This window comes from Phasianus colchicus, chromosome 9 (genome assembly GCF_987193195.1).
Source record: "Phasianus colchicus chromosome 9, bPhaCol1.hap1.1, whole genome shotgun sequence".
Taxonomy (NCBI): Eukaryota; Metazoa; Chordata; class Aves; order Galliformes; family Phasianidae; genus Phasianus; species Phasianus colchicus.
In genome coordinates, this window is record NC_143444.1 from 12,221,009 (window position 1) to 12,246,107 (window position 25,099).

Here is a 25,099-nt window from a genome sequence, read left to right on the forward strand (position 1 = left end):
TGGCATGCTTGGAGCATTTTAGAAGTCCTACTCTAATAATGACTGGTTTTAATTTAAAATCATTTCAGCTTCTTTGCTAAGTAGAAAAAATATATATCTATATAGCATTAAGAATTTCGATCCTGTTTATGCATAGAGAGAAAGGGAAATGAAACTGCACTAAGATTATATTACTAATAGATTATATTAAAAAACATCCCCCAAATGAATCCCTTCTTCCTGAGCAATGCTGCAAATATATTACCTCAGCTTAACATCTCACTTTTATAGGAAGCATATTAATTCAACGTCAAATTTTGAGCAGGTGATATTACAAATTAGAATAACTTTTTATCTCTAAAACAAAAATAAGTCATCACCAAACAAGTTTACCATCTAGACAAATAGTGTATGCATTTTCCAAGCACATACACTGCAGCAGTTAACACACCTTTGAAGTCCTGTGTTTTTGAAATTAACAGCCGAACTGGTACACTCCAGAGAGTTAGAATCAAAACATGCTTCAATATCCTAAAAAAGGATTCAAGAAAATAAAGCCTGTACATTCTGGCTTTTTCAATTACAAATCAAGCAACCAACAACAAAAACCCTATGTAGATGAACTGGATAGCACAGGAGTTGCGTCTATGAAACACTGAACTTGTCACCTCAAATGACTGTTTTCAATCCCACTTGAACTGTACAATCTGGAACTTGCTTCTGTGTTTTGAATACTCAACAATATCCACAAAGCTCATAGTTTGTTGTCACTGTCAGATGGGTTGTGCATAATTCATACTGAATACTTTCTGTAACTAATATAACTAGCAGGGAAACAGCAGGGTCCACAGAGTTATTCTAGTCACTTGAATTTCATAGGTAAGTGTACTTGCACAGCAGCTCCACCAAGTTATACCTGTGCTTTAATATTTCTAGCGATTTCAAGAAAAAAAAAATCTAGAATATCATATTGGTAGTAAAACGTTATGCTCCTGAAGCTTGGAGGTATTGTTATCCAGACAGTGGTTGACAATTTACTATTTACTTCCTCTCCTCATCTCTAGAAGCGGGTGAACAAAGTGTTCTATTACAGACATCCAGCCATCACGTTATTAAGCCAAAAAATCTCACTGTTGCACACTGCAAACATTTTTCAGCCCTTACTTCTAACAGCACCGTACCTTCTGCGCTTGCAGGAGCTGCAAATATTTTGTGACAGATCCCATTTGTTGGCTGGCGATCGCAGAACCCTGAAAAATACATTATGTCTTCTGTCAGTTATTTAAAAAAAACACCACAAATTATAATGAAAACAAAATTACCAGCAATTATCATTTGAATGTCTATAATAATCAATTTCAGATTACCCGGAGGTTTTACACCTTGATATTTTTCCCTTCTTACTACAGTTACAAGTTACTGCGGTCATTCAAATTTCTTCTTTTATAATCATTGTCATTATAACACCAGCAATCTACATTGCTGGGCATTCTGCATAGTATCCTTACTGAAGCACACTTGATTCTAAATGAATTTTAATATTTGCAATTTGAAACCTGACATAAACCCTCAGAGCAACCATGTGGCATCAATTATGCAAGAGTATACAGGTTAGAAGTATAGAGCTCACGCTCTCTTTTTAACTCACTAATGTCTCTGACCCCTCTGTACAAAAGCACTTCAATCAACGTTTATATATATATTTCTTTTTAGCTTTACCATTTAGCAGGCTGTAAAAAATGTTTAGCAATCAATTATACACATCAAGTTGATATCCTGCAGAACTGAGGGTCATTTAAGCTTACAACTACATCTGAAAGAGTTTGGGAAAGCCATACGGGGAGCAAACTAGCTTTTCCATTTTTAAAACTTGCAAGCAGAAGGACAGCTTAATTAAACCCAACAGAGGGCGTCCCCTCAGCTTTTCAGAGGCTTACAGCATAGCCCTAACAACTCTGCTGTTGGGGCTTGAGGGCATTTGCTTTATAGCTTCAAGCTCCGTCTGTGCCACATACCGTGCCAGTTAGAAATGTCACAATCAAGGAATCATATTAGGTAAATTTGATTCTGATCACAAGACATAATCCAGTGCTAGAAAAATAACCTAAATCTGGACCTGGCTACTGATGTCTGGTATGAGATATGGGTCAGTGAGCTTAAGTGCTCTATTTGTAATCATAAAAAGAGAGATAATGCATAGGATGCTAAACTATTGCTTTGCCTCCCCTTCATCTTATGAGGAAATTGATGGTCCATATTCTCCTGGAGGGCAGGGAAGAGCGTGCGGCTGATTAGGAATCAGAGGGTTGCTCTGACTAGGCATCTTTCCAAGAAACTTCTCTCCTTTTATCAGTATTTTCAGGCAAATGTGAGGAATAAGAGTAGGTTCCTCACTGCTCAACTAAGGTAGTGCTTTTAGGGGAGGTTTCTCAGCCAGATCCATTTATTCTTCTCAGGGTTCATAGGTAATCCAGCTTTTGAAGAGACTGAGGTTCTTCACATTCTTTGCAGAGGCTCTTTTGCCAGCCTCCTGCTGAGCTGTCATGAAAAGCTGCAGCAACTTTGTAGCTTTCTTACTGTGTTGCTGACAGGGAGCAGCAAACTTCCTTTCACAAGCACTTTACTTTCACTAAAACTAATCTCGTAGCATCGATACCAATTCTACTGTCTGTTCAGGAGCTTCTCAATAACTCACGGTGTCCAAATATTTTAAAAAAAATCCATTTCCCTTTGACATCTTCGTTTTCAGTTAAGTGCTTACTTAAAGGACAAGTCAACAGTTAAACAAGAAATACAATTGAACGGTGTGATTTCTTTCTTCTTCACTAGCGTCTTCAAAATTAGGGCAACCAGAATTCTGTCTAGGACTGTATAAAACATGTATAGCATATGCATCGCACAGAACACATGCTTTAAGAACATCCCACACATCCATGGTGCCTTGGTGCTCATGCTGTAGAGTTGACAAGTGTCATGTGCCTCAGATTCTTCCTAACTGACATTTCAGGGGAGGAAGGGTTCTAGGAAATCCAGAGAGATAGTAGACCTGGTAAGAAATCTTTCCCAAAGAAGGTTCGTAGATGTACAAGTTAAATACTAAAATATTGTTTACTTTGAAAGAAAGGCCTCAAGAATATTGTCTTCTTTTTTGGTGGTTCTTAACCTGCATTGAGCATTTGTCTGAATTATTACAGATGCATTGATCTGACTTCAACCTGAAGTTACTAAGGTTTTATAAGACTGCAATAAAGCTTTCTTTGCATTAGCCAGCCAAGCACATAAACATTTTAATGAACTGTTTTTACATGGTTCGTTGAGTAGCGCCTGGTCTCCTGTAACACAAATCACTTCTCTGTCACATTCAGTCCTCTCATACAGGCCTTTCTTTTCACCACACAAAACGCAAATTGAATAGCATTTCTATGGAAATTCAGTGAAGACTACATTCTAGTCAGTATAGCTCCCTATATTCGAAGTTTTAAAGCTGTTGAGTCACGTAAAGAAATTCCCTGACAGTCAAAAGCAACAAAAAAGAACATGTAGAAAAGCAAGCTTCACTGCTATCACAAGCTAACTGTCAGGGACCACTACAGAATAAGCTTTGGAGCTATCGCACTGCGCCGTGAGCATTTCAGACAGCGAACTACGGTGTTGCCATGGAGTGCTGGGAGAGTTAAATTGTCATTAATCATAGAACAGGCCATCTACCAAACAGGTATTTATTTTACGTTGACCTAAAGCCCAGAATAAGCTATTGAAATCAGCATTAATGCAGAACAAATCTATTTAGAATAATTAAATCACATTAATGATGACCTTTCTGATACATCCTAGTCAATCTTTACAAAGCAACATGGAAAGTATAAAGTAGTTATTGTGTCGTAAAGTCTATCTGAAAACACATTATGTATTTTTGAGATTAAAGATTAGTTTTAACACATGATTTAATAATGAATGCAAATTATGAATGAATATTTAACAAACCATATCACGTTTTATGTCTTAACATATCCTTCGCCATTACTGTGACTGAATGAGAAATGGCTTTGTGATGTATTGTCCTGCCGCCTAGGGCTCTGGTGTTTTCACCTTGATATGGCCTTTAAAATAAATTAATTTGTGAACGTTTAAGAACTCCGTGTAAGGGTTGACATAAGACATTTTTAAGTCTGTCTATGATTGAAAGAGCCACACATTAATCAGATACCATTTATATTTAAAAGAATTTATTTGGCCAATTGTTCTGTGAGAAAGATTGGGAAATGTTTATTTCCAAATTGAGTTTAGGACTAAGTGGTACTAATGGTACAATAAAGATGTTATATGGTGTTAATATAACCTGCGTATTAAAAACATAATGAATTTGCTATTTATGAACCATTAAGTATTACCTCAACTCTAGGATAAACTTCCTATCGTTACAAATCTATTAATAATTTTTGTCTCTTCTCTTTATCCTTATTCCCATCACTGCTTTCTTCTACATGGTCACACAGTTGTATTGTGAAGCTATTTCTAGAGTGAATAAGAAAATATTTTTATTTTATTCTGAGCAATATCTTTTAATATTGTATGGTTAAGTACGAGTTCCACTAAATCCTCCTGCAAATTTTAAAGAATGAAATAAATAGGCAGGATCAAGCACCATCTGCCCCCAGAGCTGCTCCATTTCCATGTCCTTGCTTAAACCAAGTCTTGTGATTGCACACTGAAACTTGGACCTCCTCAAACACTTCACACGAGGGTCTCTTCCTTTTGTTTCTAAGCAGCTAATACAGGTGAGATAAACCATCCTACTTAAGGAAGGAAGGATTTAAGAAGACAAAAAGCACATCAGATTATAAAGGGAGAACTAACAAAGCTTAGGTTTAACCATGTTGTCCAAATGTTAGCCTCTAATGTCAAACTAGCCTCTAACAGTAAACTTTTCAAGTCCAATTAAGATAATCATTCTTTTTTTCAATCAGCTTAGAGCAAAGCTAAGGACACTAATCTCTTTAGTACCACAGAAGGATTTCCAGGGGAGACGCAGGAATCTGCGCACACAGCTGCCGCCATTTTGAAGTTCCTCAGAGAGGAATGGTGCCCTCACAGCCTCACCGTTCACTGCGAGTCAGTCAGCCCAGTGCGAACCAAAGCCAACCAGAGCACATTCACAGACCTGGTAGTATTTTATATGGTGCCCAGAGGTAACCCGCCTCTGGTTACCGTATGGAGATAAAGCAGACAGGGAGATCTTTTTGTAGATTTAACGCTCTCACTCAACTCTTTTGTGCTTAAAAAGTGCACACTAGATGTAGCCTAATGACCTGGGTAAGCAGCATTGAAGCAATATGTTTCAATGTACACTAAAGCTAAGATTATGAACATCACCTCACCTGAGGCAAAAAAGAAAAAAAAACACACAAACCAGCATCACAATATTACCTTCATATTCACAATATGTCTGCTCTGCCACACACACTCAGCTTCAACCTCTACTTTGGAAGTCAGCAGTTACACCATGTCCAGAGAAAAAGAAACAAGCAAAACTTAGATGTGAGAAAGCATTATTTGAATTGTTAAGGGTTAAATAGCAGACAGAAATAGCTGGTTCAGAAAGCAACAATCATTTCAGGTTTTTTTTCCTGAAAACTTAGAAGTGAAGAAAGCAAAACCAATTCCCAGTTGAGGTATAGACAAAGATCACCCTCCCGCAGGAGTACAGCATGATAAGTAGCCACAGCGAGAATCACTGTGATCAGTCAGAAAGGCAGGAGAGTTATTAGCTTAGCCCTGAACCTCCTACTTAATGTGGGGCCAGTGGTGATAGTTAACAGACCCTGGCTAAGGTGACAAGCTTTGGACCTGCTTGAGGAAATCCAATTGAGAAGCAGCCAAGAGGAACAACAAGCTAGAAACAGATGTTCCAGCTACCAGGATGTGCACGCATTTAACCTGAATATGTAGGAAAAAAAGTATTATTTTCGATAGATAGCAATTTCATCTCCTTCTGCAGCTCAGGTACTGTCAGATCTCATTATCCACAGCTAAAGTGCTTCCTTCACATTTTGGAAGGGAGCTTAAATTCAAGTGAAACTCTGAGTGATAGCTACTGAATAAAGAACTCAAGGCACTATACTGATATTCTGAAGCAAGTTTTAGTATTCGAGCAAAACAAGGCTAAAGTCATGGGAATACAAAAAGTTAAATTCCGACACGGAGTTAAAATAGTTACTAATACACATTTAACACCCAGCATAAACTGTCAAGAAAGCCAGCTTGCTTTGCAGCTGTCAATTCATATTTAGCAACTGATGCTGATTGCATGTACTTCTATCAGGAGAAAACTAGACCACTGCCAAAACGGGACAAAAACAGGTTTGTTAAAAGGAGCTCATTACATTCAAAGGTGATTTGTGCCACACGCAAAAGAAATACGCGTAAGACTAGTTTAGGATTTTGACATATCTGGGCTCCACAGAGTACAAAGCAGAGTACAGAAGTACCTATGGGATGATATTATCTTATATAAAATATATACTTTGCTCCATATCTTCCTTTGCAGTTCCATAAATCTGTTTAACATTCACGAAAACTACATATGCACCTGAAGAGCAGAAAACACTCACTGTGCTGATTTTTACAACAAATTCACTATTCTCTACACAACGTATATTTGGTCCACATTTCAAACACATCCTTTCTTAGAGACATAAAACATCACTAACTAGTTACTGCTAAGTTTGTTTATGGTTCTACATTGAAAAGTAAAATAAAATATAAGAGAAACTTGTACCAATGACTGGTTGCAAAAGACTAAATGAGTGCACAAGAAGCAGTCAAAGATCTTGATAACAACAATATTGTTCTATGCCTTTCTTAACTTCTGACTCAGTGTAGGGAGTAGGAGTAAATTAAACTGCTCCCTCAGGCTCTATTTTCTGTGTCAAAAATAAGTTAAAGGAGTACAACTACGTCCTTTCTCGCCACCATTCCCAAAGTAAATTAACTCAGTAATTTCCAAAATTATCATAAATAAGTCCTTTGTTAAGGTTTTTATTACTTCAAACTAAGGTAACAGTGTCACAAACAACTCTTATATTTAACTTAAAACAAAAACTGGAATCAGTTGCCTTTCTTCATTTAAGTAATGCTATAAGGTAGAAAAGAAAAACGGGATTGGATTAGCACAAAATTAAAAACTACTCTAATCCAGCCATACCAACATGCCTCAGCCATTTCACAGCCTGCTTTCCACAAACTACAGTGATGAGTAGATCAACCCTACTGTTACTAGCATCAGTAATACTACCAGGTTTAACAGTGCTGAAAACAGTGCTAAGTTCAAACTAATCAACAGTTCAATTCCTTACTTTGAACCAAGGCCCAATGGAAACCTTTCCTATCAACCTCAAAACCCTATCACTACACTGACTGTTTGTCACCACTTTCAACTTTATTAGTCCTGAGTATCATATATTTACTGTGAGATTGTTCAGCCTCAAATTGGCTCAGAAATACCTGTAAAATTTTCGGATCATTTTTTGAAGTGTTTGTAATTTGAGTATGGATAACATTTTTCCAGAGTTCTTTCCCTGAACAATAAAAGGTCTGAGGATTATCTGTGGGTGGCACAAATACTTTGTGTACAGCTCTGTGTGGTTACATTAAATTAATAATGCATGAGGAAATGTTCTTCACAGCACTTGGCTCCTAAGGAAGCCTAGTTACTACAACAGGTAACTAACTAAAAAAGTCATAAAGGCCACTAAGATTTCCTCTGGCTCCAGACTGAGGCATACATTTACATGAAATTTAACACTTTTGAACTATATTGTGAGTATGAGTATAGGCTATGGGGAAAGTAACAGCCAAGAGAGTTACCAAATATTATCCCTTTACAGAAGCTGCAAAATTATCTGGGACCAAGTAAGTACTTATCAACTTGTAGAGCTGTTTGTCATGTGTTCCAGTGACTGGTTTTACACAACTATCAGATAACTTGCAAGTAAGCAATTAGTTTGCTTCTACAAGGTTTCTTAGTAATGGAAAGGGCTGAAATTACAACAGGCATTTCACTGTCTTTTTTTCCTGGTTCTGTATATGGCACTAGATTTGGAGTGCAAATATTATCTTCTTCCTTGAATTCCGAGAAAAGCAAAAAATTATTTCCTGGTTCTCTGTCACTTACTGTTTTGAAACAGCTTCTACATTTCAAATAGGCTCTCAATTTCTATTTTAATTCATCTACCAGTACAGTGGGAATCAGATTACTGGGATCTAGGAAATAATGAACATCCAAATGAAATTTTAAGTGTCTTCCACAGATCCTAAACAGTATTACTCCCTGAAAAATTAGCTCATAAGGCAGATAAAAATCAAATAGTACATACAGGATATCAGAATGATCTTTAATCCAATGGGCAACGTTCTAACTCATTCTGTGTAAACTGAAGGTTAAAAACTTCTTAAGTACTTATGAGTGTAATGTTAAAAATCAGTTATCTAGTTGGACAGCTCACCTGTGCTAAGATTTAACAGCAGAATCTTCTATTTCAGATTCCCTTTTCTCTAGGGAAGCATTTATAGAAGTTATGGGTTATAGAACCACCTTTTTTTGTTGTTGTTTTGGCTTGATTGTTTTGGATTTTTTTTTTTTTTTCTCTCTAGGAATATCTAGAAAACAGTTACTGCAGCCATCTCTTTTTGCCCTACAGAGAACTGATAGCTTTTATATTGCCCACAGGAGCATCAATTCAATTTCAATACATTTCAAATACATTCCTGCATCTAATACAGGTATTGAGATGCTTTGCACCTAACCTGTGATTTAAGTGAATTAGTATCTTAAATTATGTGAGAAGAGAAAAAAAAACACAATTCAAAACAGCCACTTCCGTTTTAAAAGTACAAGCTAAAACACCCTCAAAGATTGAGGGCCATTTTACCTCACCAAGATAAGCTATGTTTAGTATCTTGCATCCAAGTTAATCTTATTTGGTTCTGAGAAGAAATATCTCAGTGCAGGGGGAAGAAAATGAAAGTAATGAAGAAAAAAAGCAAACCACATAGATGCCACCTCTGCTGCTTGTAACACAAATTCTTGAAATCAAAGTGCAAAGAAACAAGAGTAAAACGAATGTTAACTCCCAGCGACCTTGTTTTCATGTATTTTGCTCAGACTTCTATACTATCATTTCTTTGCAATCAGGCTAAGGTACCTTTGTTTTCAACTCCACTCAAAATATAATTTCCTGATCTAATCCTGTTTATTACCAGTGTGAACATTTTTGAGTGTAAAAGGTATCCTAGCAACATTAATGACTCAAACATTAATTCTTTAAAAGGCAGTATATATCAATTTACTGAAGCAGATTCCTTCTTGTCCCCAAGTAACAACACCAGAAATGCCCTCAAGAACAGTGAAGGTCTTTCTCACAGAACCTCCTTCCCTCCTCTGAGACCAAGGAAGCGTAGTCACTTTGGAAATACTTTAAAATTAAACCTAAATATTTTTCTTTTACATGAGAAAAGGAGAACAAGCCTATTAAAAAAGAAAGTATCTGAATGATCCCGCGTAAAAGACATTGTTAATTTGATGATCTGTTGCTTTAACATACTTGGTCATATGTTTAATGAAGTATTGTATGAAGTAGAAACAACATGCATTTCACATCAAAATATTTGATATCGGTATTGGAAATGCAGATGCACGTGCCTTGCAGAAGACTGGCGTGTTTTAAGTACAAAGTTGATTGACACATGCTTTCACTTAATGACGGTAATTATGAAGAATAACAACTCTAAACCACATCTGTTCAATGTAACAATCTTGTTGTGCTATGCAGATTACACTGAGAGCTGTCAGAAATGCCATTTTACCTCAAATCATGCATAAGCACATTTGGAAGACAAGAAACAGATTAATAAGCATCAACACTTCTCCGTAAACACTTGTTGAAGAGAATAAAAGCTATTAGCATTGAAGGAAATGATACAACACTGAATGCTTTCTCTATCAAGTCTGAAATAAGAAACCACAGGAAGGACAAAAGTGCGGGCCGGGTCCCTGAAGAACAAGTACCCTGTGGTACTTCATCACCACGTGGAAAATTCAACACCCACGCTTCACATGAGCAACCCTTAATCACATTCTCTTTGTTTTTGATAAATTCTCACTCAACATCTTCCTTTAACATGACACTTGATAATATACAAATAAACACTTCTAAACTGTACTGAATTCAAGTACCTAAAACACTGTACAAAATAAATCTAAGCAAGCATGGAAATAAATCTGGAGGTATTCTTTGTCCACTATTTCAATCCCATTTTAACATTCTGAAAAAAACAGTGCTTTCAGTGTGGTTAATATATTTTAATAGTGTTATATCAAATGAAAATTGAAACTAAAACCATTAAGTGAAGAAAACTGAAACAACCTTAAGAACTTTTTTATGGTGAGGGTGACGGAGCACTGGAACAGGCTGCCCAGGGGGGTTGTGGAGTCTCCTTCTCTGGAGATATTCAAAACCCGCCTGGACGCCTATTTGTGTGACCTGGTGTAGAGAACCTGCTTTGGCAGGGGGGTTGGATTCAATGATCTCTGGAGGTCCCTTCCAATCCCTACAATTCTGTGATTCTGTAACTCAGTCATAAGCACTATAGCTTTTTACCATACCATAACTGTAGGCACTTTTACTCAAAAACTTTAAGATTCAGGGTCATGTTTTTTCTATAACAAAGGAGCATGGAATTGTAGGCAGGCCATCACATGATCTGAGACAAGTCATTAATGTAACATGACTTTGTTTGCTTTCGTATGACACAAGACATTACAAGATGTACTTGACATGCAGTATAATTGTAGATTAAATAAATATCAGGATTTCCAAAACAAAAACATGTTCCTGTATGTATTTTTCTCGATCTGATATATTTCATTTCAAAAGGGAAAGAAAAAATTAAAACAAATGACTTGGAGAAGTAATTTTCCACTTATGACTTAGTTATTTCTAAATAGTCACTGTATTGCTATTTTGTACAGTACATTAATAGAAATTTAGCAAGTAATCTTTTTGGCTCTAAATATTTCTTTTCTGAACTTTTCTGAATGCACTCTTGCTCACAGACCACCACAGTGAGTTAACTGTATACTTCCTTAGTCAGACAACCCGCAGATTTAGTCAGAGTTAGTGTCTACTATACGCCTCACTCACTTTCGAATTCAGCTTAAATTGCCAGCATATGCTCAAAGTTTTGTCATTTTGTCTTTAATATTTATTGATAACGCTGATACAGCCATCACAGACATTTCAAGCTACAGATCAGCCAAAAATGGTACGTCATAACCAAAAATTTCATGAAGAGGCTATTTTCTATGTAAGTATTATAATCTAGAAAATGCCTAGAAGTAATGGTAAAGGTATTTTCATGCTCTGAGCTTATTCAATTTCCAGTAAAATGGATCAATCTTCCATAGCTAATAGGAGAGATGCCCACGGAATGTTAGGTCTGATACTCTGCAAGCTGTCCATCACTGGGACAACACAGGGAGACGTTTCAGAACATATTTTCAAACTCTGAAATTCACATTTATAGTGTGTCTGTAAAATCTACTGATTTTTATTCAAAAAAATGGCAGCTACTAGAATTTTAACACGCTGTAGCATTGCTTCTACCAAGCTATTACCAATAAAATTAACATTCAGAGATTGTTTATTGCAACTGTCAAGCAGAAACAGTGATTTCACTTAGCCAGCAGTTTGCAAACTGTGTCACTGTGCGAGCCAGGGTTACAAGTTCTTGACTAAGGGGTGCACCTGCCCATTAGAACCCTCTTTTCAGGGGAGGGCACAGCATGCTTCCTAGTGCAGGAGGAAAGCATTCTTTAATGCAATATTCTTCATCACAACAAATATGTAAGCCTGAACAAATTTTCTCAGAAACAGCTGCTTCTATGGTATCTTGGCATTTGAGTAAATGATTTGCAGAAATTCCACAGGGAAGGAGGCACTTTAAAGGCTGCCAGGGAGTGTGATAGGGGCAGAAGAAGAGTGAAGAGGCACAGCTGTGACAGCTGAAAGCAGGATAAGCTGCCACTGATCTGTTTCTATGCTTATCACAACACCCATTAATCAATTCCAATCACAGCAGGCCCACCAACTAAACTACACTCCACCTCTCAAAAACTGACTACTCAGCCTTGTAATCCTCTTGAAAAATTGTTCATCTGAAAAAATGTCAGGGGGACACTGTATTGCTTACTTTATTAAAATGTAGATATTTGCATTAAAAATATCAAGCAACAGTTAATATATCCAGACTTTTCTTACTGATAGCATTCAATATTTCACTTACTTGAATTTCTTTCATGTAATTTTAAATTTTCCTTTCTACCTTCAATAAGCTGTGCTACGGATGGCTATCACAGTGAACTTAAGGTGAGCAGTTGACAGACAGGACTACATCTTCAAAGCAGCCTATAGCATAAAATGATTTCTATCCTATGATTTTTTAAACGTAACTTCATAAAGAGTTTTCATTATATGAAAAAATAGATCTAGAATTACACTAAAAATATGACAAAATACACAAAATTAGATACCAAGTTGCACTGAAGCATAATTGTGGTGTAGTACATAACAGAATACCTATTGTATCAAAAATGTGTTTTAATAAGCTCACTTTCCTTTGACACCATAGGTAACATGAATTTGAGTTGTGTTCTGAACGAAGGACTTGTAAGGACATCACTGCTCACTATTTGCATATATCAACAGCTCATCTGGATTTGCAAATTCTGCAGGTTTTGAAGGAGTTGTCTAATTTGTTCAGTACTTAAGTTGCAATGATACTTATTCACTAGAACAATCGAGTAAGCAGTTCTGTGATTTGCTTGCTTGTTCACTAATTTTCCAGTCATTAATGCATTTTAATCCCTGCTTTTTTGAATCCAGCTTTGTCCACACCAAAACATAGTTGCAGATACAGAGAACATAAAAGAATTAAAAGCATAAAGAAGAAAAACATTTTTCCTCAAAGTAAGCTGATCAGGATGTCCCAGGATGACATACGAACATTTTTCCATAGATTTCAGAAGGCAACCCTAACAGAGATCTCTCGGAACAAAGAGTGGAAATAACTGAATTTCAGCCCACGGTGCTCTGTTACACAGAATTCAGTCCAGTGTTGACAGGCCAAAAGCTTTAAGTTCAACTAAACATCAAAGAAAACACTTAGTCAGAAGCCTGGGTACTTAAAGCCACCACTTGGAAGGATTAAGTGCGCTTTGTGCATCTCTTTGCAATGTCAGTTTAAAGGCTGGAAGAAGGCTTTCAGAATAATTGAAAAGGTATAGAAGCTGGAAACCCTTTACAGTCAGTGGTATCTGCGCATCTAAAGAACATGGCAGTTATTAGAAAATCTCACATATAATACAACACTTTAACAACCTCCTTATTTATGCAGCTGTCACATCTTTGAAGAATTGTATTCGACCTTTTTATTTTAATAGTGGTATAAGTTAACAAGAGCTAGATGCTGCTTGTGGCATGTGTGGAAATTTTACTATTTACCATAGAGTGACACAGGTATTTTCCAGAGACCGCACTGCAAATCCATGCAACTTATACGGGCCTCATCACGCTTGTGTTCGCTAAGCACATGCATTATTTACACAGCTCAATGATTTCCTAGTTAATATAAACGCAAAAGAGATCCTGGAATAATTACTGGACAACAGCACAGAATAAAATAGCCTTACTACTCGTTCAAGTAAACAGCAGTCTACAATTACCACTGGAAAGTAATATGCTTATTAGTTTTTATTAACTACGATGGCATCGATTGTCAAAGAGGGGCGGGAGATACCTTTCATGTTTATCTTAAATACCTTCTACAACCAAGCCAAACTTTTGACAGCTGTATACGCTCTTCATGGAATATAATGACCTAATTTAATGTTAATCAAATTATTCTGATAAATAGGTGACTATTTTGTACTCACTGGCACTGCAGAACAGACACAGTAAACACACTGGGAAAATTTAGGAGTTGGAATCACTCGTGTAAGCTGTATGGAATTTGTAACTACTTTTCAATAGCCCTGTGAAAAGCTCAGTAGGTACAACATAAATGCATCATATTTTAACGTGCATCTTATCTTCATACCTTCACCATACTGGAGATTTCAGGAATTTGTTAGGTCAGGTTTATTTCCCCCCCCCCCCCCCCCCCGTTTCTTGACCTCCCTTCAAAACTGGTCCAATTAACCCTTCTCCTAGGTGGTGTTTCTAAGGAACAGCAACATAACATAAGAAAAGCTACTTGTATTATATAAACAAACTTTCTCTATTATAATTACCTAATGGAATGTTTTTCCACTTGTCTTCTGCCCTGAGGTCTTTGGGATAGAGATTTACTCTATGTTTGGAAAGTACCTAGTACATGCTAAGCACTGATGCAATCTAAATAGCATCGGAAAATATCTTGATCTAACAAAATTCCTGATAGAACCTTTGCAGTGGCAAATTACAACAACATTATATCCTTTTCAAACTACTTGTACAGCCTTAGTTTTTCTTCACATTAAAACAGAAACAGCTATATAACTTTCATATGAAAATGAATAAGAAAACCCAAAGGTCGAGAAGTGCTTCCAGCAGACAAAGCACAGGCTATGCAACTACCGGCAGCGTGAACGTCAATGTCGGCATCTCGTGAAGATGGAATACATCACTGTGCTCTGAATATTGTGATATTTGATAGCGCAGAAGTAATAGAAAACAGATCAGATGTGCACACACACAGGAATGCACTCATTCCTTTTTAGCAAAGAAAACAGAAATCCATTACATACCGGGTTTGGATGCATCTAAAAGGAACCTAATAATTCAGCCAAACCACTATTTACATGAATATGGCTTTTATTGGCCTCTTTTGATCGCATGAAGAGTGTTGATAGTCTTTCAAAAGAAGTGCACGCAGCTCCTGATTTATGCAAATTTTCAAACAATACAGTCAGAGAATGTGACTGTAAAAATGATTTTATTCAACAGAAAGCTAACTTTGTGCATTCACATTTTTTATATAACATACAGATATGTTTTCAATTCTATAATAAGAATTTTTATTTTTATTTTTATTTTTTTTACTAATACTTATTGTGACTTCAGAGCCCAAACAGAAGTGGGAAAAGCTGTTGGTATGCTGTGCTATATACTGAATTATCTCCTACTGAAAATGCCTGCCAGATGATTCCTTCAAAATGACATAGCAGATGAAGACATATTGTGAGTTTCATCATGCCTTCAGTCCCAAACAAACGTCCTATTTAACTTAAATACACCAGCCACAAGAACAAGGAAAGATGAGACGCTCAGGTTAGGGTGCTATGCAACGTTCCACATTTCTACAATACTGTGGTGATTTTCAACAGTTATGTCTATTAGATACTACTAATAGTGCAGTTTTTAAAGAATTCTTTTTTAATCATTCAGACTTTTTCTCTGAAAAACCAAAAGAGAAGCCTGCTATTCTGTGTTCCTTCTCTGGGCATTTATGAAGAACAGATCCCTGGTGCCCTTACCAGCATCCTGTGCACTGAGAAGTGCCGTCTCAGGATACAGCATTGCTAGATTGAAGCACATAGCCCAGAGCTATCTTAATTCTCTGGACTTCACAACCTACCAATAGAGTGTCATAAATATGTTTTACGTATTGTGCATTTGACTGAAGCCTCATATTTCTTAGACCACTGCTGTAAACCAAAACTCTAGTTTCAAGGAGAATGAAAAGGGGTCACCTAGAAGACAGATTTAAAAGCAAGTTCCACTGGGGTTCTAGGTACAAGCACGAAGCAAACAAAACTGCAGGGCTCACCTGCACACAGTGCTCTTAAGCTCAAACGGTAAAACCTCCTTCAGCTATTGTCCTATACAAGGTTTTTGTCTACAGTTTGTCTCCAGAAAGTTAACTCTAAGTTCCAATCCAGCATTGTATCTATGCACAGTATGTACTAAATCACACCTCTGTGACAGCTCATACGTGACTATTCTCTCAAAATTAAAAATACCAAATGGAGAGGAAAGATCCTGCAGAAGAATCTGTTTCTATAGTAAGGACTGTTCTTAAAGATAGAATTGAAGATTTGCTCTGTATCAGAAATAGGAACCCTCTAATCTGTTTGATACTTTCTCCCCTATCTGTTGAAGAGGAAACAGTTTCTCACATTTGCAAAGCACTTAGGATCTGCTAGGTGAGAAGCACTGTAGATTCCCATGTAATCCCAGCCACAGCAGGAGAACAGGAGGTAGCATTATGACAACTCAGTAGCATCAGAAGTTAGAGAGGTCGAACTGCAGCTATTTCAACCCAATTATATCAGTACTCTGCAAACAAAAACACTCTTTTGAAATCTGATCTGCCAGGAAAGGCACCTTTTCCTGGCTTTCTAAGAACAATTGAACAAAGCACAAAACAGCACCCTCACCTTCAAGTGCCAAACTTGATAGACACATCAGGAGACAACTTTAATACTCACCTGTCTGCAAAATGTGCAACAGCTCTCATTATGCAAAAATAACCTATTTTTTTAATTCTTAGAGATGAATCTGTTTGTACAGGAACATATGAAAGGAAAGTACCCTATAAACAATACTTTTTGCTAGTACAGTATGAAAGCTAGCGATGAGATTGCTCCCATGCTCACTCAGCAATTACTGCTGCCTCACAACATCAAAATCCTTATGAGACACTTCCATCTAGAGGCTGAAATTGGAATAACTAAGACTTGCTGTAAATTGTGACATACACTTCAAACGCCTGAGACTACCTTTGAGTAAACAGGTTAACATTTGACCAAGGTTTTCCACTATCTTAGTAGACAGAATTTAAGAAAAAACCCTATCAAATATTCACCTTCTTGAAACTATTTTTTTCCATAAAGACAAGGTATAGCCAAGCAGATCCTTTCTTTCCTCCCTTTCTAAAATAAAAGAAAAATCTCCACCAACCTCTAAGAATTCTTCCTGTCCTCTGTTCTGAAAACGCTGTTCACAGAATGTGCTGTCAGGTGTCAAAATTAAGGTGTTGGATTACTACAAAGATAATAGAATTGTGAAATAAACGCTAATAAATGACAAATGATTTTGGACAGAAAAGTAGTGAATTAATCCAGGCATTAAGAAATTTTACTTAATTATAGGACTAAGCAGGGAATTATCCCATCTATCTGCTGACATAGTAGTGGCTCTAACAACAGCATACAGACTTGGGTGCTATTCATACTAGAATCTTTGAGGGGCCTGCAGTCTAATAAAAGCTATCAGGAGGCCTCTGTACAGAACCCTCTGTACCACATGAGCCTGCAGCATCTCTGGGTGATCCCAGAAGTCAGCATCCCATTAATATCACAGCAGCATGGGTTCAATCCTGTGGTAATACCTTAGACATGTGCAGCTGATTATTTAGATACGTGTTTACAAAAGTTACTTACAACCAAGAAATAGAAGTAAATGATCTAATACCCAGATTGCATTACTCCACTGCTTATCAATCTTCTGCTGCGCACAGCAAGCCTCATCTTTTCTTAGTGCTAACTAATAGCATGTCATCTGCAGGTTTGTATAACCATCTGGCTTCCTTCTCCTGGTGAGTAGCAAACGGAGAAAATCTTGTTGCATAGCAGGATGAAAAGTACAAAGGAATTAACACCTTTGAATACCTCTCCTCAGACTACACTCTCCAGAGTGGTAAGTTAGCATAAAAAGTTTAGCTTTATTACATATAACGTACGTACGTAGGTCACTCTGAAAGTCATGTCGCCTTTTTATTTCCACAGAAACTACAACAAAGACCATAACAATGCTATTTGATACAGCAGACTCTCAGACAAAACGCTATTTTTCAAGTCACCACCATTAGCTATAGATTTTCACCAGCTGCAAATAAGAGCCCACATGCCATGCTTGTACAAATCTGCACGGCCAACCACTGCTGAAACTTACCACCCACTGCCTCACTGCGTTCACATCCACTGTTTGTCCTCCAGAAATGTTCAGAAAGCATCAAAGAATGCCAGTAGGTGCCATTTTTTCCTCAGGGAGGAATTCGGTGGCACATTTTATCTTCACATAGACTTCCATGTCATAGACCTCCGATTTCACAGAACAACATAATAAAATAGGAGACATAGCTGACAAAAGCCCTCATATATATACATACACACACACACACACCCCTTATGTAATATGACACGCATAATGTATGCGCTATATATGCTCTTCACCATTTGATTAATCCTCTTGTAGAAAGATCCAAGATTATGGGAAGAGATTAAACTTGCATATTACTGGTTTTAATCAAAAACTGAAAGCCAGATAAGTCAACACTGATGTAAGCTTTTCTGATTCTACTATTTCTAATAACTATTTAACACATTTGATCATCTTGAAATTTCAGTGGTAAGAAGCATGCACAGAACTTTTGAAATTATTTCCTTGCAAGTGGGAGATTGGCAGTGGGCAAATAAAAAGGAATATCAAACAAACTGAGTCCTATTTACCAGTAGCAAACAAACCTGATAAAAATAGCTCAGGAGAATGAAAATACCTTTAGTATTATTTGCTAATTACTGTTCTGATTTTGTCAAGTCTGTTGTGCAAAGTTTTCTTTTAGAAACTGCTTAAGACACCTACATATAGCATACTCCAGAATAAAGCTGTAAGGAACTCCACTTTTAAAGCAAAATAGCTTTGCTTCAAAGCATGTAATAATCAACATCATAATTTATTGAGCTGCCTTGGGCTTTTTTGTCTCCTTGCATACATGGCCACAAACAGATAGTAAAGTTTTGCTGCAAACAAATCACAGAATTGTACAAGAAGAGACCTCTTGGGATCATATCATATGTAACTTCACACTGGAGTGCAAGATTGTGCACAAATATGCTTACATCAGTATATATCGCAGCTTCTTTTTTCTAAGTATCACTTTATCAATATCATTGTATGCACACTAGAGGGAGTTGTAGAAGCGCGTTAATTTTATAGAAAAATAGAGGAAAACACCACATCATTACTAGATGACAGCATTTTTACAGCAATTTAAGATACAAATAGGGAATGAAACCAAACAGTTTTGTACTCAGCGAAGTGTGTCGGTGCCATTTAACACATCCTTAAATCAATACAAATAAAGTTTCAGTAAACCTACAGACTCTTAAATTGCAAATCAAAACAATCATGGTTACTTTGTAGGTTTGGGAAATTTTGTTTGGTTGCTTTTAACTTTTGATGTTTGTCTCTATTCTCTATATAGATCTGTATGCAAAAAATACATTATAATATAACAATATATTCAGACAATAACATCTAGCAAGATTAGTATTTGTTATTAACCTACCAGAGTTGTGCAGAGATTAATGAAGTAACATTAGGAAACTGGATGAAAGTCATTTAATGTATTCTTCAGTTTTATATGTTTGGAGTTTTATTTGTTTGGGTTTCTCTTTTTTTCGTTAATAGAGATGACTACAAGTTTACTTGCTATTCCCTTTCTTTCCTTCAATTCTTCATAAACTTTTCTATTCACATTTTACTTGTACTTATATAATTGAGATATTAAAAAAGCACCTCACAAGATGGAAAGATACCTGCAAGTATTAGCTTTTCCGGTGGTTTATTGTTGATGAACTGTCAGCTCAGGAGATCTCTTTTTGTTTTGTTTTCACTGCAACAGTCAAATTATAAGAACATGGATTAAAATATACATCATTTCCTGATCTGGAATCTAAACTATCACAAATGCAGACATGACAAAACAACAAGAACAAAAACAAAAAATTGAAGATGAGGAAAAAAACAAATAAAATCTTATCACATATACATACCAAGTCCTAAAAATAGCAGAAAACAAAATTACTCAACGTATTTGTCTTTTTTTAAGAGGGAAAGATCAGGACTTCACTATCTAAAAGGCACCAACAGTCTCAGTTCCTATGAAAGTTAGGAAGGGAATTCAAATACCCTTTTAAAACAAACAAAACCAAACAACCTTACCACGATGAGATTAGAAAAGTTATGTAGATTTCTGCAAGCAACAAGACTCATCTAATCACAGTATTTTAGAACATATAATGAGTGCAAGGAAAATTCCTGTCTAAAAATAGCAGCTTATTTGCAGAACTGAAGCAGATGTAGGCTCCTTTTTTCTCGAGGCTGATGTTACTGGATCAAATTAAATGGCAGCCTGCTGGTTTTCTTCTCCTGCAATACTCTTACGAGTTAGTGAGTAATGGGTTTATATATCCTTACTTTCTAACACTGGTACACTTTCTTTATGAGGCATAACTGCATTATGCCTTTTTATACAATGTCTCAAAAGATGAGATTATTTGAAGGCTTCTCAAATAATCCAGTATTCATATTCTGAAGATATGCTTCTCCCAGGGTAATTATCTTCATCTAAAAGAAATATAATTTTACCCTGACTGGGGATTAAAATGAATTGTAAAAAAAAGCAGTAAAGCAGAAGACCAATGTTCTCAGAATCAACATAATGCATTGCTAAAAGTACATACAGTTTTACCTGAATTCTGTCTCAAGAATGTTTTGGTTTTTTTTGTGATATAAGGGAGAACATTAAGGGAAGGGAAAAGATATCCCACAAACTACTGAATACATCAGTACACAAAACAAAGTACACCCCACTCAGGTCTCTGAAGATTTCTTACTAATGCCTTCCCCACTGTCCCTCCTTTCTGTGTTAGTAACTAAGCTTGGGCCATAGAAACCCCTTCTTTGCAAATACATGTGATTCAGATCTATAGGTTCCTATGGTTGCAACTGAAGATAGTTACAAAAAAAAAAAAAAGCAAGATAAGGTGACAAAATGTATGTCTCAAGAGGCAGCCCATGAAATTCTCCCAGGGACAGAGAGGCTGCAGACTCATGGTCCTGCTGAATTTGCAAGAGCCCAGAATAGCAGGAATGGGCCACATCTGTGTGAGACCACCAGCAGACATTCACATAACCCTTACCACATCCACTAAGGCATTAGCTGCTACATACAAAGGCTACACTGAGGTGGTCCTAGCTCATACCTATCTCTAACTATTCAGAAAGGCACAAGTGTTCCTAATCATAACAATTCACCCCAAAATCTGCCTGACATGATCACAATTCCTTGACTTCCATAATTTATAGATTGATCAACCTATAGTTATAAATATACCTCACTCTGATGCCTACTCTGATGGTATATTACATGTATAAATTACTGGATTTTCAGTACTCAGCTTGATGACGTATTAATGCAATATGCTCTAACTCATTCTGATAATGTATAGTTACCATATATTGTATGAGTAAAGTACTTCAGTGACGTATAACTGTAACAAGGGCACCTAGTGAACACTAGCAGGAAGTAGATTGTGTTGACACATTACATAGAAGTGCGAATGTAGTATTAACAAGATGAATTGCAGAAGCTGATTAAAGCTGTAAGATGATGGAAAGTGCAGCAATGACAGCAGAGTAGCAAAGTCCCTGGCTGCAGTGAGTGAGTGCTCAAATGAAACAGCCATGGGCACAGAAATAATGGAAAGAATCTGCTTACCTTAGGAAGGTTTCAGGTATGCAGGGAAGTCCAGTGAGATACCCTCACCTCTACTGCCAACCCTTAAATGCACCTGAGCTCCCCTGGGTTGGCCCTCCTTCCCACCAGATGCTCAGTCACTGGTTCAAACCATGAATTAGCTCTTCTGCCACAAAAGCCTAGTTAGTATGAAAGGGAGCAAGACAAGCTGTATAAGTTGTTAACAGTATTTTCATTCATTGTTCAAAAGCAAAACCTGATATGATTAAAGTTGCCCATCAACCCACTGATACCTCCATTAAAACTATCACAAATCCAATTGCTCGCATGGTCTTGAGCAAGAGTAAAAACTGAAAATCAGTTTGAGCCCTGAGTTGTGACACACTTGGCCTTCTCTTTTAAAAATAAGAGTAGTAGATAAATTCTATTATTGATACAAAGAACTATAAAAACCAAGATATTGTCTGGGTATTAAGCACAAGAAAAGCAAGCATGATTCATCATCTGGCAGGTGGAACATCATTGAGTAACACATTTGAAAAAACCCTGACATCACTAAAAAAGCAGAAATTGAAAAAGATTGAATACTACAGCATTAATAGATGTGGATCAGATCACAAGTATTCGGCCTCTAAACGTGTGCTGTTAAGCATCCTCATAGGAGAGAGTTAGACTTAGATAAAGATATCAATTTTTTTTGTTTCATTTCAGTTCTACAAAAGTAACTTCTTTTGGTATTTCAAAAAGCTCCCAGCAAGTATGACAAAGGAAGGTATCAAAAGCAACTTTATACAGAAGAAAACCAAAAAGGAATTTACATTTAAAGTTGTAAAAATTATGATAAGTTACAAATGATCTAGACAACTCTCTACAGCATTAGCACAGAGGTAAACAATTCAGAAAAATCAGTTGCAGTACTTAAAAACTTCCAGCCAAATACAAAATTACACATTTCCAAAAGTACATGTACACCAAGTTCCTTCTCACTCAAAAAAGTACAAAAACTGGATAACTCAATATACTTTGTTAGCCCCTGAAAAGTCTAATAAAGGCCTTACAGTAAAAAAGGGATTAAGCAACACTGCACCTCAATTGAGGAACACATCAGTAGATACAATAAATACCATTAAATAATTTTGATGGTAGCATAGCAATACAAGACATTTTTGGACAAAGTACTAAGGTACACTAGCCTTCAGATAATACATTACTAGTTCAGCATGATTACATTTCCCTCCAAAGCAGAAAAGTGCAAAAACACCAAATAACAGACATTTAATTTTCAGACAAAAAGGATGATTGACTCCCTTCACTGTAGCCTTTTCATAGAAAATAATTCTAAAAGCCTGAACCAACATTCTCAAGATGCTGTGCACTTTCCCTCACAAGTAAAGATGCTAGGTATGAATATCTGGCTACCAAGCTTTGATACAAGAGAAAATATTTATGTTGCAGATCCTAATTTTCTTAGCACTATTGTAAGATGTGCTAAGCCCAGGTCTCCTGGAATCTAGTGTTAAAGAATAAATATTCTAAAACACTTTCATTTCTGTTAGTTTTCACTGGCTCTAACAAGCAGACTAAAGCTAAGTGGTTAAAGAATATCTCTGGGGAAAAAGCACGAGGAAGTAGCTAATCAGGAATGCCATTTTTTGCCTAGCAGAGTTCCATTGTTTCTAATGCTCCTGTCATTCTATAAGTAAAATGCAGGAAATAATCCACAAGAAGGGCTAAGATGTAAATCTGTTCCTTATTCTTTTTAACAAACCACATCCTAGTAAAAGTCATAAAGGAATATGAAATACTGATGTATAACAAGCAACTACGTTCTTTAAAATAGTTCAAAAAGTAGCACAGTTAAGTCCAGGCCATAACACAACATACATTTCTAGAGAAATTATACCTCAGAACGAGGCAGAAAGGTAAGCTAATCAAACATGTGATGAGAAAGCAGTAGAATACAACGTTCCAAAAATCAGTGATCTGAGTGAAACCCTTCTGCATTTATCAATGGGAGTTCTGTTATATACACGTACATATACATCAGAGTCACTTAGATTTACAGAACACTTGTGAAAGACAGTTAGACACGTGCATAGATTTAGTCAGATACTTTCCATCTTTGCCTCATTTTTCACTTTGTATGCATGAAACTTGAACCTCAGCTAGTCCTATGCCTGTAATACTTATGCTCTAGTTTTACTTGTAAGTTGTACAACTTAGTGCAACACTCCACAGCCTCACAGGATGACTTGCATTTTATTTACTAAATGCTATGCTTCTAGTTCACTATGAATAGTACTCAAAGTGAGTTGAGCAAAGATAACTTCTAGCAACACAACATGAACTTGCTTCAGAGTTGAAGACCATTATCACTGCTACTTTAAGACCAAATTTTTCAATAGACTACAAAACAACTAAAAATAAGGATTTGTAAAATACTTGACAATGCTATTTGATATCTCTTTCCCCTACATAAACAAACACAAAAGTTTTTGTTTTTTTTGTTTTTGTCTGCTTTTTAAATGAAGTTAGTACTTCAAGCAGTGGAAGGCATAAAAAACAGCTTCCAGTTGCTGTAGCCCTACTGGGTCATAATGCAGAGAAGCAACGATGTTAAGAAAAAATAAAAATAGGTACCCGTATCATCTACATTATTCCTAACTGCCCTTACTCCCTAACTCAAGGCACCTTAGTTGAAGGCATAAAATGAAAAGATGCAATGTCCTAACATATTTATATTGTTCCCTATTTTTTCCCCAACAGTTTTTAGTATCTTACTTCACATCATATTAAGTTCTATTTCAGTGTTGTTTTCTTTGGTTGTTCATTGCTTTTTTTTTCCCCCAAACTTTTGTATTTAATTATTTAATTTATAATTAATAATATAATTTAATAAGCTTATTTAATAGAAAATTCCTTTTTTTTTATTAATACAAAAAGCTATATGTCTTAAATTTCTTTTTTTCCTTGGGAAATTCTAGGTACTTAATATCATACAATGAACTTATTATTTTCATACCATTTACTAACCAATACTAGCAGTATGTATTAGCATTCAGTAATATGTTACCTTTACTTCATGGAAAGAAAACATATTTCCCTGAATTCTTGATAGCAGTATTTTACACCCACTCTATCACCCTATCAGGTGAGAGCTCCCCTGAAAGTGCAGGTGGTGACTGGAGTTTATATGTGCGTTTTGGAACTCCCTTCTGTCTCCAAGAAAGTTCTGCTTCACCTGTTTCAACGTGTCTTCCTTCAGTCTCAGTAGTTTCATTACAAGCAACCTGAGATCTCTGTTTTATCTGTCCTTGTTCAAGTTCAAAACTCAAAATAAGTGAATCAACAAGAGAGTCCAATTCATCTAAGTTCATAAATGGCATTGTTGTTCTCTGGAAAGGATTGCTTGCAGAAGCAGAAGACAATGCAAGTAAACTGAAATAATTGTTAAGATATCCAGCTATGATAGAAATCTCTCCCGCAAAGCTCCTGAGCAGGCTCGTGTTTCTGAACGACCCTATGAGAAACAAAAACAGAA

The 25,099-nt window shown here is 36.4% G+C and overlaps 1 protein-coding gene across 6 annotated transcripts in view; it reads right to left on the bottom strand.

The window, feature by feature from the left end:
• The window catches only part of KIF14 (kinesin family member 14), a 51,601-nt gene that overhangs the window by 2,350 nt on the left and 24,152 nt on the right, over positions 1–25,099 (bottom strand). Inside the window, exons 30-34 of one of the 6 annotated variants that reach the window (XR_016469131.1) lie at positions 24,800–25,078; positions 21,580–21,737; positions 19,616–19,692; positions 1,161–1,229; positions 214–510 (exon numbers count right to left, since the gene is read on the bottom strand). Coding sequence is in view for 2 of the 6 variants with exons in the window: in XM_090146151.1 (XP_090002277.1) it covers positions 24,684–25,078 (395 nt within the window). In the remaining 4 variants the exon portion in view is untranslated. The other 5 variants (XR_016469130.1, XR_016469132.1, XM_090146152.1 and 2 more) reach the window with 5 other exon arrangements.